General features: G+C 42.8%; 1 protein-coding gene across 2 annotated transcripts in view; it reads left to right on the top strand.

The window, feature by feature from the left end:
• Positions 1-12737, top strand: part of lrrc75bb (leucine rich repeat containing 75Bb) — a 44340-nt gene that overhangs the window by 26892 nt on the left and 4711 nt on the right. For both annotated transcript variants that reach the window (XM_008326316.3, XM_008326317.3), the window contains exon 3: positions 1170-1282. In XM_008326316.3, the coding sequence (XP_008324538.1) occupies positions 1170-1282 (113 nt within the window). The remainder of the gene's footprint in view (positions 1-1169; positions 1283-12737) is intronic.

Here is a 12737-nt window from a genome sequence, read left to right as displayed (position 1 = left end):
CAGGGCTGAGATTGATTCGATACGTTCAAGGATGTAATAAGGCAGATACATCATCAGTCGTGGTTGGTTGATTAAATTCATGATTTCACACATTCACACGCCCGTGATTCACTCCTCTCGTCACTTCTACACCGTTCCCGTTTTTGCTCATTCACCGATTCTGCCGCGTCGCCCGACTCTCAGTGTGCGTCGCTCCACCACGGTGTCCAGTGAAGCGGGAGGCTGATACCGGCACAGGGACCGACGTTCTGAACTGTGATCCGTGTTCTGTTTGACGCCCCCGAGAACGGAACAAGAACAGAGGAGGTGGTTAACGGCCTTTTGTTTCCGTCCTCTCTCTTGCCACATTGCCTCCTTCTTCTTGTTGTGTTGTGGCATTAATTAGATTTAGCCTCACTCAGTGCAACTCATTCCATTAAAAGCCTTGGTGGGGGGAGGAAGGAAGAAAGGAAAAGGGGGAGGTGAGGAGGAGGAGACGCGGAGGAAGTCGGAGGCGGAGAGGAAACGAATTAATGTTTGTTGGTTTTTTTTTCATGTAGTAAATGTTTGAAGCAGCTGTTTTGTTGTTGGACGGTGGTCAGAACATCAGTCGTAAAGACGTTTTTTTTTATCTCTTCACTGGTATTTCCATTGACATTTCCATACTTAAAGTGTAAATGAGTTTTGCCTCAGTGTGGGTTACCTTCAAGCAGATACAGTAGAGCGCCCCCTTTCTGTCTCCTCTGTTCCTGCGGCGGGGGGCTTCAAAGACACTTTGGTCGTTGACTTGATCGCACTGAAAAAAAATTGTCATTTGTGTTTCGAAATAAAATTCAAATTTAAAAAAATCATTCTTATGAAAATAAAAACACTTTATAGTCATTTACAGCAGGACTCGGAGGTTCCTTGGTACTGTTTTCCTGAGTGATGGTAGGTTCACGACCTCCTCAACCGTCGGTGTTTCATGGCTACGTCACCTTTATTAAAAAAGTCTTGTTCCATCTTTAAACTCGCCAGTCCGCACAGTAACCAGGGTGGCAGTTGAATACATCCTTAGATGGTGCTATACGTCGAAGACGCCTTTGTTTACATTCACCGTTTGTGCGCCACCCATTGGATTGTGCTGCCTCCGCTTTCTTTCGCTCGTGTTTTTGAAGTGATGTTTTTATCTGTGTTTGTGTTCCTTTCAGGAGACCGACTCTTTCAAATCCACAAATAAGATCTGCCGTCAGCTGATCTACCACCTGACGCCCCACTCCAAATGGACCAGACAGAGCGTTCCCAGGAGGAAGTCTCAGGCTTGGTGAGTGGGTTCCTCCGCGTTCTACGGAGAACAGATGCTGGTGCTCACGCCTGCTCCTCCTCCTCCTCCTCCTCCTCCTCCTCTTCTTCTTCTTCTTCTTCCCTGAAACATGTGTATTCTTATCGACAAAGAGTCAGAGGTTCGATTCCAGCTGTGTCGTGATGCATCCTTTCCCCTTACAAATCAAAGATGGCGGGAGGGAGATGGGGGGGGTGATCGGTATCTCAGACTTGAGGGACACAGAGGATAAAACAAGTCGTTTTAGAGGACGCAAAGATTAAAAAAAAAAAAAAAAACATCCTCCCCGAAATATGTCTGGATTTTCAACCTACGACTTTACGTCAGCTATAAAAAAACAATTGCTTTAAATTGCATTCGTTTGTCCTTGGGCTAGTGTTTCGGTGATAGTGATTCTCAAACTACGGTATGCATACCACTAGTGGTACACCCCACAAACAATTCAGAATTGTTGTGTGTATTTGGGATTCTCTGTGTACTGCGATCAGCTGACCTGGGCTGCTGTACTTCATGTTGGTTGTACTGGTGGTACTCAGAGTTTAAGAAAGTACATTTTACTTTTCTTATTGGGTTTTCAGTAGAGATTGAGATTCTAGAATAAATGAACAACAATTTAACGTCACTTCAGGTTCATTTACTTCGTTTCCATTTTTCGAACTGTTTTTTTTAACATTTATACTGTATTTTATATTCATTGCTCTAATGGTTCCTGGAACTGTTTTATAGCTTTTGCTGAGGTGTTAGTTCCTGACGGGACCTGTTGTAAGAGGAAGACGAGTTGATCGATGCTACGCTCGTTAGCTAAACCATGGTTTGAAACATTCAAACAGTTTCACAGCATTGTTGACATTTTTATTGTTGTTATTTAAGCTGCTGCCTCCAGGTGTCACTACGGTTGATTATCTGTCCGTAACAAACCGTTTAATGGACGGTCTAGCGCTGCTGGTCCGTCTGTATGGAGGACAGTTGTGCAGTTGTGCAGAAACAGCAACTCGACAGTGCCAACAAATGAAAAAAAATCCTCCAACGCAGAAATGCAACAGGTTTCGTTCTCTGTCGTGATAATCACGAGCCTCCGTCTCCCCGAGCAATTAACCCACACTGAGAGAAGGTTTTTTTTTTGACAGTTTCACTTTACTTCCAAGTCTCTTGGTTGCGATGTTTTGAAATAACAGTCAACAAAAACAACAGTGCCTGTCTCCCCTCCTCCCTCCCCCTCGCTCGTTAGCCATTTCGGCTCTTCCTCCTCCACAGTCTGAGACGACAGCTCTAAACTGTGAGACTTTCTTCCTCTTTCATGTGAAATGTTCAGACGTTGATGGTTTCAGTTCTCGTGTTGTCAGGGCCTCATCTTTGGTCTCTTTTCTTTTGCCCCTGCCCTTTCCTGTGGGGTATTTCTAGGGATGTCCGACATTAACTTTTTACCGATATTGTCCTAACACTTAATCCGATATCAACCGATACCGATATATAACCCTACACAAACCATCTGTACAGTTCCTGGCACCAGCATTCTGCATACGATTTCCTGACCAGTGAAATAAATTAATTAAATGAGCTGCAGTGCTGCCCTCTAGTGGGTTTCACCTTCATATACGGCTGTTTTTCCCCTAAAACTATTTTTAGGGCACACATCATTTGGGGAAACCCAGGTATTGCGTTATCGGGTCTTGATTAGCGGAGGGAAAAACCAATAACGATTCTTACAGATATGACATAATTATGCTAATATCAGGCCGATAATATCAGTGGACAGATATTATCGGACGTCTAGATATTTCCTTTCCCTCCTTTCTGTCCAGAGTCCATTTTTTCAGACCAGCCTCGTGGGAAAAGCCTCTGTCAGACAGAGAGAAAATCACTTCAGGGTTCACCGTCAGAAGTCGAGATCTACCCCCCGTTTTCTGTTTTCAAACCTGTTTAGGAACGTGATCTTTTCACAATGTTAAAAAAAAAAAAAAACACAGATCACATTTTCATTTTCCTTCATGGCAATGGTGGAAAAGAAGGCTTGAAAGACCTGGAACTGCGCGGCGGCGTGCTCTTCCAAAGGATTCGAGTAAATACATGAAACATTTGCGACTTATTGGAAATCTTGCTTTATCACTGCTTTGCTTCATAAAGCCACAAGTGCAACGCCAGTGTGTCACAGTTAATATATGATCACAGCACTTTTCCCTCCGCGGTGCCTGTGTGCCAGGTCTGAGACGTACAGTACCGCTGATGCCCAGGAGGAGGCTTTAATGTTATTGTAAATGGTATTGGGTTTCTGATTCATCAGGCTGCGGCACATTCGGATAAGATTAGATTCCAATTTCATTTTGATTGCTTGTCTTTATTGCGAGGCAATAATTGATGCTCGCAGCAGCTTTTACAGACTCCAGAATATTCCGAGAAATCACTGATGTTCAGTTCAGCTGCAGGAGGAGGAAGAAGAGGCAGAAATCAGGAGAAGATACGATTTACTGCTGTATATCTTTGATCGTATACTCAGGTCATTCCTGTAGGCTAGCTCGAGGCTAACTGTGTTTTGTAAGTTTGACCTTTAGAAACTACAGGGACTTCTCTTGACATGTGATTGGCGGCTTGTTAGTGTTTGAGTCATTCCGGTAGCCGCGCCCTGAACTTCGTGGCGTTATTTTTATTAAAGTCTATTAACTGACCTTCACACTCCTTTCTGTGAGTTACTGTCACCAGTAGAAACGAAACGAGGAACCAGAGACTGGTAGGAAGAAGGTAGATCAGGTTAGAAAGGATGAAGTTAGAAAAGCCCTGAAGAGGATGAAGAGTGGAGAGTCAGTTGGTCCTGATGAGTGGAAGTATGGAAGTGCTTAGGAGAAGTGGCGGTAAATTTCCTGACTGGGTTGTTTAACAGCATTTTAGAGACTGACAAGATGCCTGATGAGTGGAGAAAACGTGTTCTGGTGCCAATTTATAAGAAGGGTGATGCACAGAGTTGTAACAACTACAGAGGGATAAAGTTGATGAGCCATACGATGGCGATTTGGGACAACAGTATGGTTTCATGCCTAGGAAGAGTACCACAGATGCAATATTTGCCTTGAGGATGCTGATGGAGAAGTACAGAGAAGGTCAGAAGGAGCTACATTGTGTATTTGTAGATTTAGAAAAGGCATATGACAAAGTGCCAAGGGAGGAATTGTGGTTTTGTATGAGGAAGTCAGGAGTGGCAGAGAAGTATGTTAGTTTGGTGCAGGACATGTATGAGAATAGTACAACAGTAGTGAGGTGTGCTGTTGGGAGGACAGAAGACTTCAAGGTGGAGGTGGGACTACATCAAGGATCGGCCCTGAGCCCCTTCTTGTTTGCTGTGGTGATGATAATTATTAATTATTTTTCAAAAATAAATTTAAAAAAAAAAATTCAAATTTTTTCAAAAAATTTTTTTTCAAAAAGAATTTCAAAAAAATGTTATTTTCAAAAAATAATTAATTATTTTTCAAAAAGAAATTTTCAAAAAAAAATTTCAAATTTTTTCAAAGATTTTAACCAAAAACTTTCAAAACCTGACCAACTTTGAATGACCAAAGAATGGACAGACTCAGGAATGAGGTCATTAGAGGGACAACACAGACAGGAAGGTTTGGAGAAAAAGACAGAGAAGCCAGATTGAGATGGTTTGGACATGTGCAGAGGAGGGACAGTGGACACATTGGAAGAAGAATGTTAGAGATGGAGCTACCAGGTAGGAGAAAGAGAGGAAGGTCAAAGAGGAGATATATGGATGCAGTGAGGGAGGACATGCAGATAGTTGGAGTCAGAGTAGGAGATGCAGAGAACAGGGACAGATGGAAATCAATCATTTGCTGTGGAAACTACTGAAAAAATGGACAAAGCCGAAAGAAAAAGAAGACTGTCACCAGTACTCAGTCCTCGGTACTCAAAGTACTAATAACCGTCTAGTAAACTTTTGCGGAATTGTTGAAAAGTGTCTCACGATTCTCCCTTCTGTCCTTGGTCTGGTTAAACTTTTAGCCTTTTAGATCAAGAGCTAAAATGTAGCAAAGAAATGATGGGGAAAAAGTTAGCAAAGTTAGCCTCGAAGGGTTACTAAAATGAGGCTTAAAAAAGTACTAATTTCACCGTGTACTTACCAAACAACAACTGCCCTCTGGAGGTAAACCGGTGTCATTAACCTGAAGCTGTTTCCTGTACAGATGTTGACTTTTGCATCGATGATTCAAACTAGATGTATCCTCGTTTGCATTTCAACATCTGATCGGACAGTTGTTCATCCACAGGGTCCCTGCACCTTAGATTTAACCTCCAAGCGTTCTCACTCTCACAGTCCTCAGCTCCACAGTCGACTTCCCTTTAAGAAAAATCACTTCTTTCCTCTGTAGCACCATCTGTTTGAATGTCCTTCCAACTCCTACAAGTTCATCACTAATCTTCACTGGCACCGAACGTCGTCTTCTCACTGAGACTGAACGACCGTCGCTCTGAACGACTGTCGCTCTGAACGACCGTCGCTCTGAACGACCGTCGCTCTCAGTTCTGATTATAACGACGTTTGTGACTTTGTCAGAAACATAATAAAATAATAAATCCACTTTCCCAACATATGTTCTTCCACCCGGCTCTTCATCTACTAATTATTAGAAATGTTGGATTTTAAGCCGTTTCTGTTGAAATTACGTGTTTGGACAATATCGGCATATCGGATATCGGCAAACATTCAAGGTTAGTTATCGGACATCCATAGATCACACGTTGTTATTAACTGTCCATAATTCAATGTATTAGTTCCTTCATGCAAATGCTTAAAGAAATTGTGAGGAGGTTAATATTTGACTGTAATACATGATTCTGCCACTAGATGTTGCTAAACGGTGGAGACTGTACTTTTAAATTAAAATGAAAAGTAAAGAAGAAACTCTGAGTTTCCTCAAATAAATAAAAGAAATAAAAATAATAACATAAGGAATAGTCTATAAATGTGCACCGTGGACATCTAGTGGATAAACTGATGTATTAACAGCTGCGGCGCTGCCCCCTGTCTGTATTTTCACCAGTTGAAAAAGGACCTAGAAAGAAAATATTTTACCAAATTTTTTACCAAAAATTTCCGACAAATTGGACGTTGTGTGTATGAAGATACAAAATAGGTTAAATTTCCGACAAATTGGACATTGTGTGTATGAAGATACAAAATAGGTTTTTAATTTGCCACGTTGTTGTCGGAGGTGTACGGTTCCATGTATAACAGGCACTCCCAGTTTTTCTATCTGTTGAAACCTGCGTAAATATTTAACTTGTTTTTGACCGAGTCGCGTGACTGGAGCGCCACCACCTCTGAAGTGGAGGAAGGATGCAGTACCGCGCTCTGCCTGAGGTTTATCTTGTGGTGTTGACATATTATATATTTGCTTTTGAATATAGTTCCTGTGCTAGCGGCTCTTCTTGTATTTGCCGAAGTTCACGTCCTGTGTCTGAAGACGTGTCGTGCTGAAGGCTGTCCGTCCACTTCCTGATCCCTGCCCGACCCCGGACCTCAGTTCCTGAGGCGGGAGCAAACAGTTTGACGCAGTTGAGAGATGACGGGAAAGAAAAAGTCTTTTAAAATATTTTTCTTTCTTTTTTTCTATTCTGGTCTAATCTGTGTTGAGATATTTGACCCGCTGCCGCCCTCCACGGTCGTCCATGTTTGAGCCGCGCTTTAAGAGCCTTAAAGATCTGGTCGTCCTCCACCTCCATGAATAATTGATGGCTTCCTGTTGTACAGCCACACAAGAAGAAGAAGAGAGAGAGAGAGAGAGAGAGAGAGACTGGATAGTCATCTCTCTAGTCTTCAGTCAGTAAGAAGGAAATTACGATTAAATATGTAAAACATCCGACGTGAAGGTTGGAGGAGTGAAAACCTTCAGGATTGTGAACCAACCGTTCTTTAAAAAAAAATTTTAATTAAAAACTGAACAAAACAAGTCTTAAAATTTACTTTTTCTTCTAATTATTTTTTAATTCGTTTTTTTAATATAAATTCTTAAAGTGATTATGACACACGTTAAAAACCGAACTGACGTTAAATAAGAACGCAGATAAAATAAGATAAACTAAAGGTCGTCAGTTATTGGAACATGGAACTAGAGGGCACTAGAGGGCATTATTGGAACGTTTTTTTTTTTTTTGTGGAATTATAATGAGATGATTTTACCTATGAATTACCTATAAATTACAAAATGTCTGTTTTTTTTTCCCACCTTTGTTTTCATGCAAAACGTATGTCAGATAAATCTTCAAATTTGAGCGAAATAGAATTTAACAAACACATTTTTCCTGTTGTGTGTTTGGGAATTGGGCCGGTTTTGGTCCGCGGGCCGTATGTTTGACAGTCTAGACTCTAGGGTGTTCTCCCGCCGCCGGGATTGGGAAAGTTGCTGCCAAGTCACAGCCCCCTGCAGGGGTAAACTGCTGCCTCCGATAGCTCACTGTTCCCCCTCTGGGGCAAAACACAACTGACTAAAGAGTCGTGAGCAGAGTCTTTGCTCACGACTCTTCCTCATCTTCATCTCCTGCAGTCCTGATGGAGCCAATGTTCCCGGGAACCTGATGACTGATAGTGAAAGTCAGAGCGCCGCTCGTGCCCGGAGCCGCGGCGCCACCGACACGTCACGTCAGGAGACTTATCAGGCTGCGGCTAAAGGCTTCGCTGAAATATAATCCAAATCCAAATGAGCTTTGAGGCTTTTTTTTTTCTTCCCCTGGAAAATTGTACCATTATGTCTGTAAAAGTAGAGCTGGGAGAACACGAGCAATCACCGCGTTTCATGTTTCCCACCGACATTTCCGTCACTGAAGGAGATAACGGCGTTTAGCGAAGGATTTGCTGTGAGTAATTTGGGGCGAAGGGTTTTTTTTTTGTTTTTTTTTCTCAAAGACGACCCTCATCATCATCAACATCATCATCGTCGTCGTCACTTAAAAAAACTCGTCCTTCGTCCTCTGTAGCCCGCATCCACAGACGTGAAAGGAACATCGGGCTCCAGCGCTCTGCGGCCCACTCCTCAGACACCGCCTGGTACGTTAGACCCTCACCGGACCTCCCACGGCTGAGCCAGATGAGCGCACATTTATTATCCACACGCCCGGAGGCAGAACGGCTCGGATCGATCCCAGGAATAAACAACTCAAGACCGACGCGTTGATGAAGCAGACATTGATCTCTGCGATCCCTCGAGTCTGTGCGTTGGTTCTATTCCCCCCTGTAATGAGTCAAGTGTCTCTTTTTAAGACACTCACGCAGGTTGTAGGTTTAAATCTGTGAGTCGCTTTTTCTTGGCCGAGATATTGTCGGGAACGCTGAAGTCGGTCGGATCTTTGTAAGAATAAATAATACATGGTGGTTCAGTAGGTAACATAGGTTATCACTAAGGATGTCCGATATTAACCTTTTGCCGATATCCAAAATGCCGATATTTTTTTATTTCCGATTCCGAAATCAACCAATACCGATATAATCCTGCTAATATTTATTTATTTATCAGTAAAAATGCTGATAAATGAGTTGTTGGCACCAGCGTTCTCCATACAATCCCCTGATTATTAAAATAGATCAATAAAATGAACTGCAATGCTGCCCTCTAGTGGCTTTCACTTTCACATACAGCCATTTTTCCCCAAAACCATTTTTAGTTCACACATCATTTGACGGAAACCCGGGCATTGCATTATCAGGTTTTCATTATCGTAGTAAAAACAAACGATAATGATTCTTACAGATATTACATAATTATGCTAATATGTAGCCGATAATATCGGTCGGGTTTGACATGGTGGAGAGTGGATCCTGCCTGTTATCAGAAATAAATGTGTTATTTTTTCTTCATCTGTAGATAAATATTTACACAACTAGCCCGTAATGTACGACGTAGTAGTAATACTGCAGTAGGTCGTCATACTGTGTACTTCTGTGTTTACTGTCAAACACTGACTGATCCACGCAGATATTTTCTTCGTATTATCAAAACCTGTGGGCGTCGGTTTCCTCCTCTACGCACAAAACCCGACGATAAAGATTAATAGAGAATAATATCGGAGGATGAATGGGTTTTGAAATCATCCTGCGCCGCAGCTTCACGGAGAACGCTCCGCTCATAATTATCTGGAGCAAATAAAGAAAAAGGAGTGCGATTACTCCACTAAGCCAGACAGTGTTTTCATCACTCACAGCCTCGGGTTGTTAAATCCCACAGTAAATGAACACATAACCTTTAACACTCCCCCGGGTCTCCTGATGTGGAGGTGATTCATGGGAGTAAATGAAGGGAAACATGTAGTTAATGTGGGTGGGCGGGTTACTGCTTTATCCTTTGTTACTACTGCTACTGCTACTGCTACTGCTACTGCTACTGCTACTGCTACTGCTACTGCTACTGCTACTGCTACTGCTACTGCTACTGCTACTGCTACTGCTACTGCTACTGCTACTGCTACTGCTACTGCTACTGCTACTGCTACTGCTACTACTACTACTACTACTACTACTGCTACTGCTACTGCTACTACTACTACTACTACTACTACTACTACTCGGTGTAAAATCTTGGCCTGTTTGGTTGAAGTTGCAGGAATTGAAGAAAGACACAAAGATCTTCAGCAGCTCTGTTTTTTGTTTTTTTTTTAGATTTTTTTTCACACAGTAACAAACAAAGAAAAATTGACATCTAACGATCTGTGACGGCACACTTCTGGGCCACGGCACGGTGGTTGGGAATCACTGAATTACACCATTTTAATGATAGATAATGGTATTTTCTTTTCTTTCTGATCGTAACATTTCCGTATATTTGAACACGTCGGCACTAATCTGCCGGCTGACTAGGTTTGAACCCATCAGACGGAGTCAGCGCTCCAGCTACTGTGTTGCCGTGGGTGTGTTTAGCAGCGCTAATTGCATCTGATGGTAATTGGAGTTGTTACATCACCCCCTCCAGCAGATGGTGCCCTAGGCGACCGGCGGTGTTTACTGAGCTGACTGTTGACTGTTATTACTGCATTTGTATTATTGGGTGTTAGAGCAGCTTTTTTACAGATTGTTGTTTGGAAACTCCGTTGCCGTGACTACACAAACAGACGAGTAATGACACAGAAAAGGAGCGCGTTGGTCACTGGTTCGGGACTGAACCAATGAGAACTGCCGAAGGAAGGAACTTGCAGAGACAGTGAACTAGACCAGTGTTCCCCAGCCCCCGGGGCGCAGACCGGCAGCGGTCCGTGAGTCAATCGGTACCGGGCCTCACAGAAAGAAATCTGATTCTGACTCACACCTGATCAAGATGCTAGCCTTGGTCACATGACTTACCTACATCCACTACGGATGTTGGTAAGTCAGGGTCTGCTCTGGGCGATAATACATAATACATTACCGCTAAGTTGACACCCCCAAGCTAGCAAAACGTCGGAAAGTTTTTCTCAGGGTAGAGGAGCCAATGAGGAGACAGAAGAAGAGCGTACGTCTGCAAAGAAGAAGAAAACTGAATTTAACAGTCAACATGGATTTATTACGACAGGTTGCTCCACCACCTGGAGACCAAGAGTTCTGCATTAAAAGACGAGCGCGATGTTACGATGACGCTGCTAATAAAGTTGTCTACACACAGTGGATTAACGTTAATCGTTATATTTAGAAAATAACAGTTTTTATGTCGGTCGTATCATTTTATTCAGTTGTATTTTTCCGCCACACCTTGAAAGCTGGTCCACGAAAAAAAAAAATTCAGATATTGTACTGGTCCGTGGAGTTAATGGTACCAGAGGTATTTATAACCAGCGCAGAGTTTAATTTTCTTTTCACCCGTGGACCGTCATAGCTAATCTTAGCATTACATTTGAATCAGTGTTTACCTCTGCTAACAACAGGCTACAAACAGGCAGCCACGTGAAGCTAATCGTAGTAAATCTACTGCCCGTTAACAACAGAGACGTCTGAGCCGTCATTAAATCCCACCTCTGTACCAACGAGTCAAGGCGCTTTACTTTATTCGAGCCGACTCTTTAGCCGTACATCTGTCGGAGCTGGTTTTCTACAACGCGCCGGTGAAACTGAAATCCTCTGATTTGCTCCCGGCTTTTTTTTAATAAGTGCGATGTGTTTGTCCGCGCTCCACTTCAACATCAAAAATCCCAGACGTTTCATTTTCCTCCACTGGGGGTTGAATAACGATAGAACAGAGTGGAGCCTTGTTCAGTGTGTAGACGTTAACAACGTCCCCCAGGAAAGACTGGCTATGAAAAGCAATTAGACAGTCTGCCTGAACCCACAGTTACAGCGCCAATAGTTTGACACACGAGAGTCAGGTCTCATTAGAACTGAACCAGGGACTCCTGTGGACGTCAATGGACAGATTTGTCTTGTTTGTTTGCCTTTAAATGAGTTTCATGTCCAGACCTTGGTCCCCGCCCCAGGGAGGCTCTGCTGTTTCTGCTTCTTCCTTCCTATTTTTTTTTTTTTTTAATTCTGGATCACGAGGATATGAACCGCTGCGTACGAGCAGAGAGCCTCAGATTGTCATTTTTATTGGGACTATTTTGTGCTGATAATGGACCGTAGTTTACGCTGCTGTGTTTAGGCCCGCGGCCAGCTGTGCAACCTGTGGGTGGAGCTGTGGGGAGGCGATGCATTTGAAAGGAAGTCTGAAGTTGCTGTAGCTCAATCTCATTAAAAGCACATTAGATTTCCCCACCATGCCGCCCACACAGGACCGCACCGCGGCTGTCTGACTCCGTCCTGAGGAACATTTCTTTCCTCCACAAACTGAGAATCTCAGAAGTAAAAAAAAAAAACTCTCCAACCTCCAATAAAGAAGAGAAGAAAAGGTCAATGCTCATGATTAGTTTCATTACAGTGAAGTACAAAAGGTGCCCAGTACTACAGTAAAAACACCCGTGGAGATTAGCCCATGATTTAGTCTTTGGTCTTTGTCTGTTATAGAAAAAAAACGCAGTTTAAAGGTGGAGTTTTAAAAAGAACAAACCAAACCGTCACATTAAATAAATACTCAGTCATTTCACAAGAATTAAGGACGATACATCCTTACCGTGTCCAATAACGATACTGCAACTTGAAGTATCCGCTGATACCGATATCAATCCGATACCTTCTTTTCTCTCCATCATGCCACGGGCCGTACATTTGGGTCTAGGTATCGGATCGGACAGGCTATGTTTGTTATCGTACCATCCCTAACAAGAATAACAATCTGCTTTGTTTATCTGTAGTAACGCTAAACCTCCTTCTGTATTTTCTAGCTTTTATTTCCTGAAAACGACACGGCTGCATTTCACCGTAAGTTTTTAACACTAGGTGGTAGTGATGCACCATTAGCTATGGTCTGCAAGACTTTTATTTAATTTTATCCTTCACGTAAAGTAGTCTCAGAGTCGAAACCTGATGTCACCACCCCCCCCCCCCCCCCCC

This window comes from Cynoglossus semilaevis, chromosome 14 (genome assembly GCF_000523025.1).
Source record: "Cynoglossus semilaevis isolate Cse_v1.0 chromosome 14, Cse_v1.0, whole genome shotgun sequence".
Taxonomy (NCBI): domain Eukaryota; kingdom Metazoa; phylum Chordata; class Actinopteri; order Pleuronectiformes; family Cynoglossidae; genus Cynoglossus; species Cynoglossus semilaevis.
This window is presented reverse-complemented; position numbering and strand designations above follow the sequence as displayed.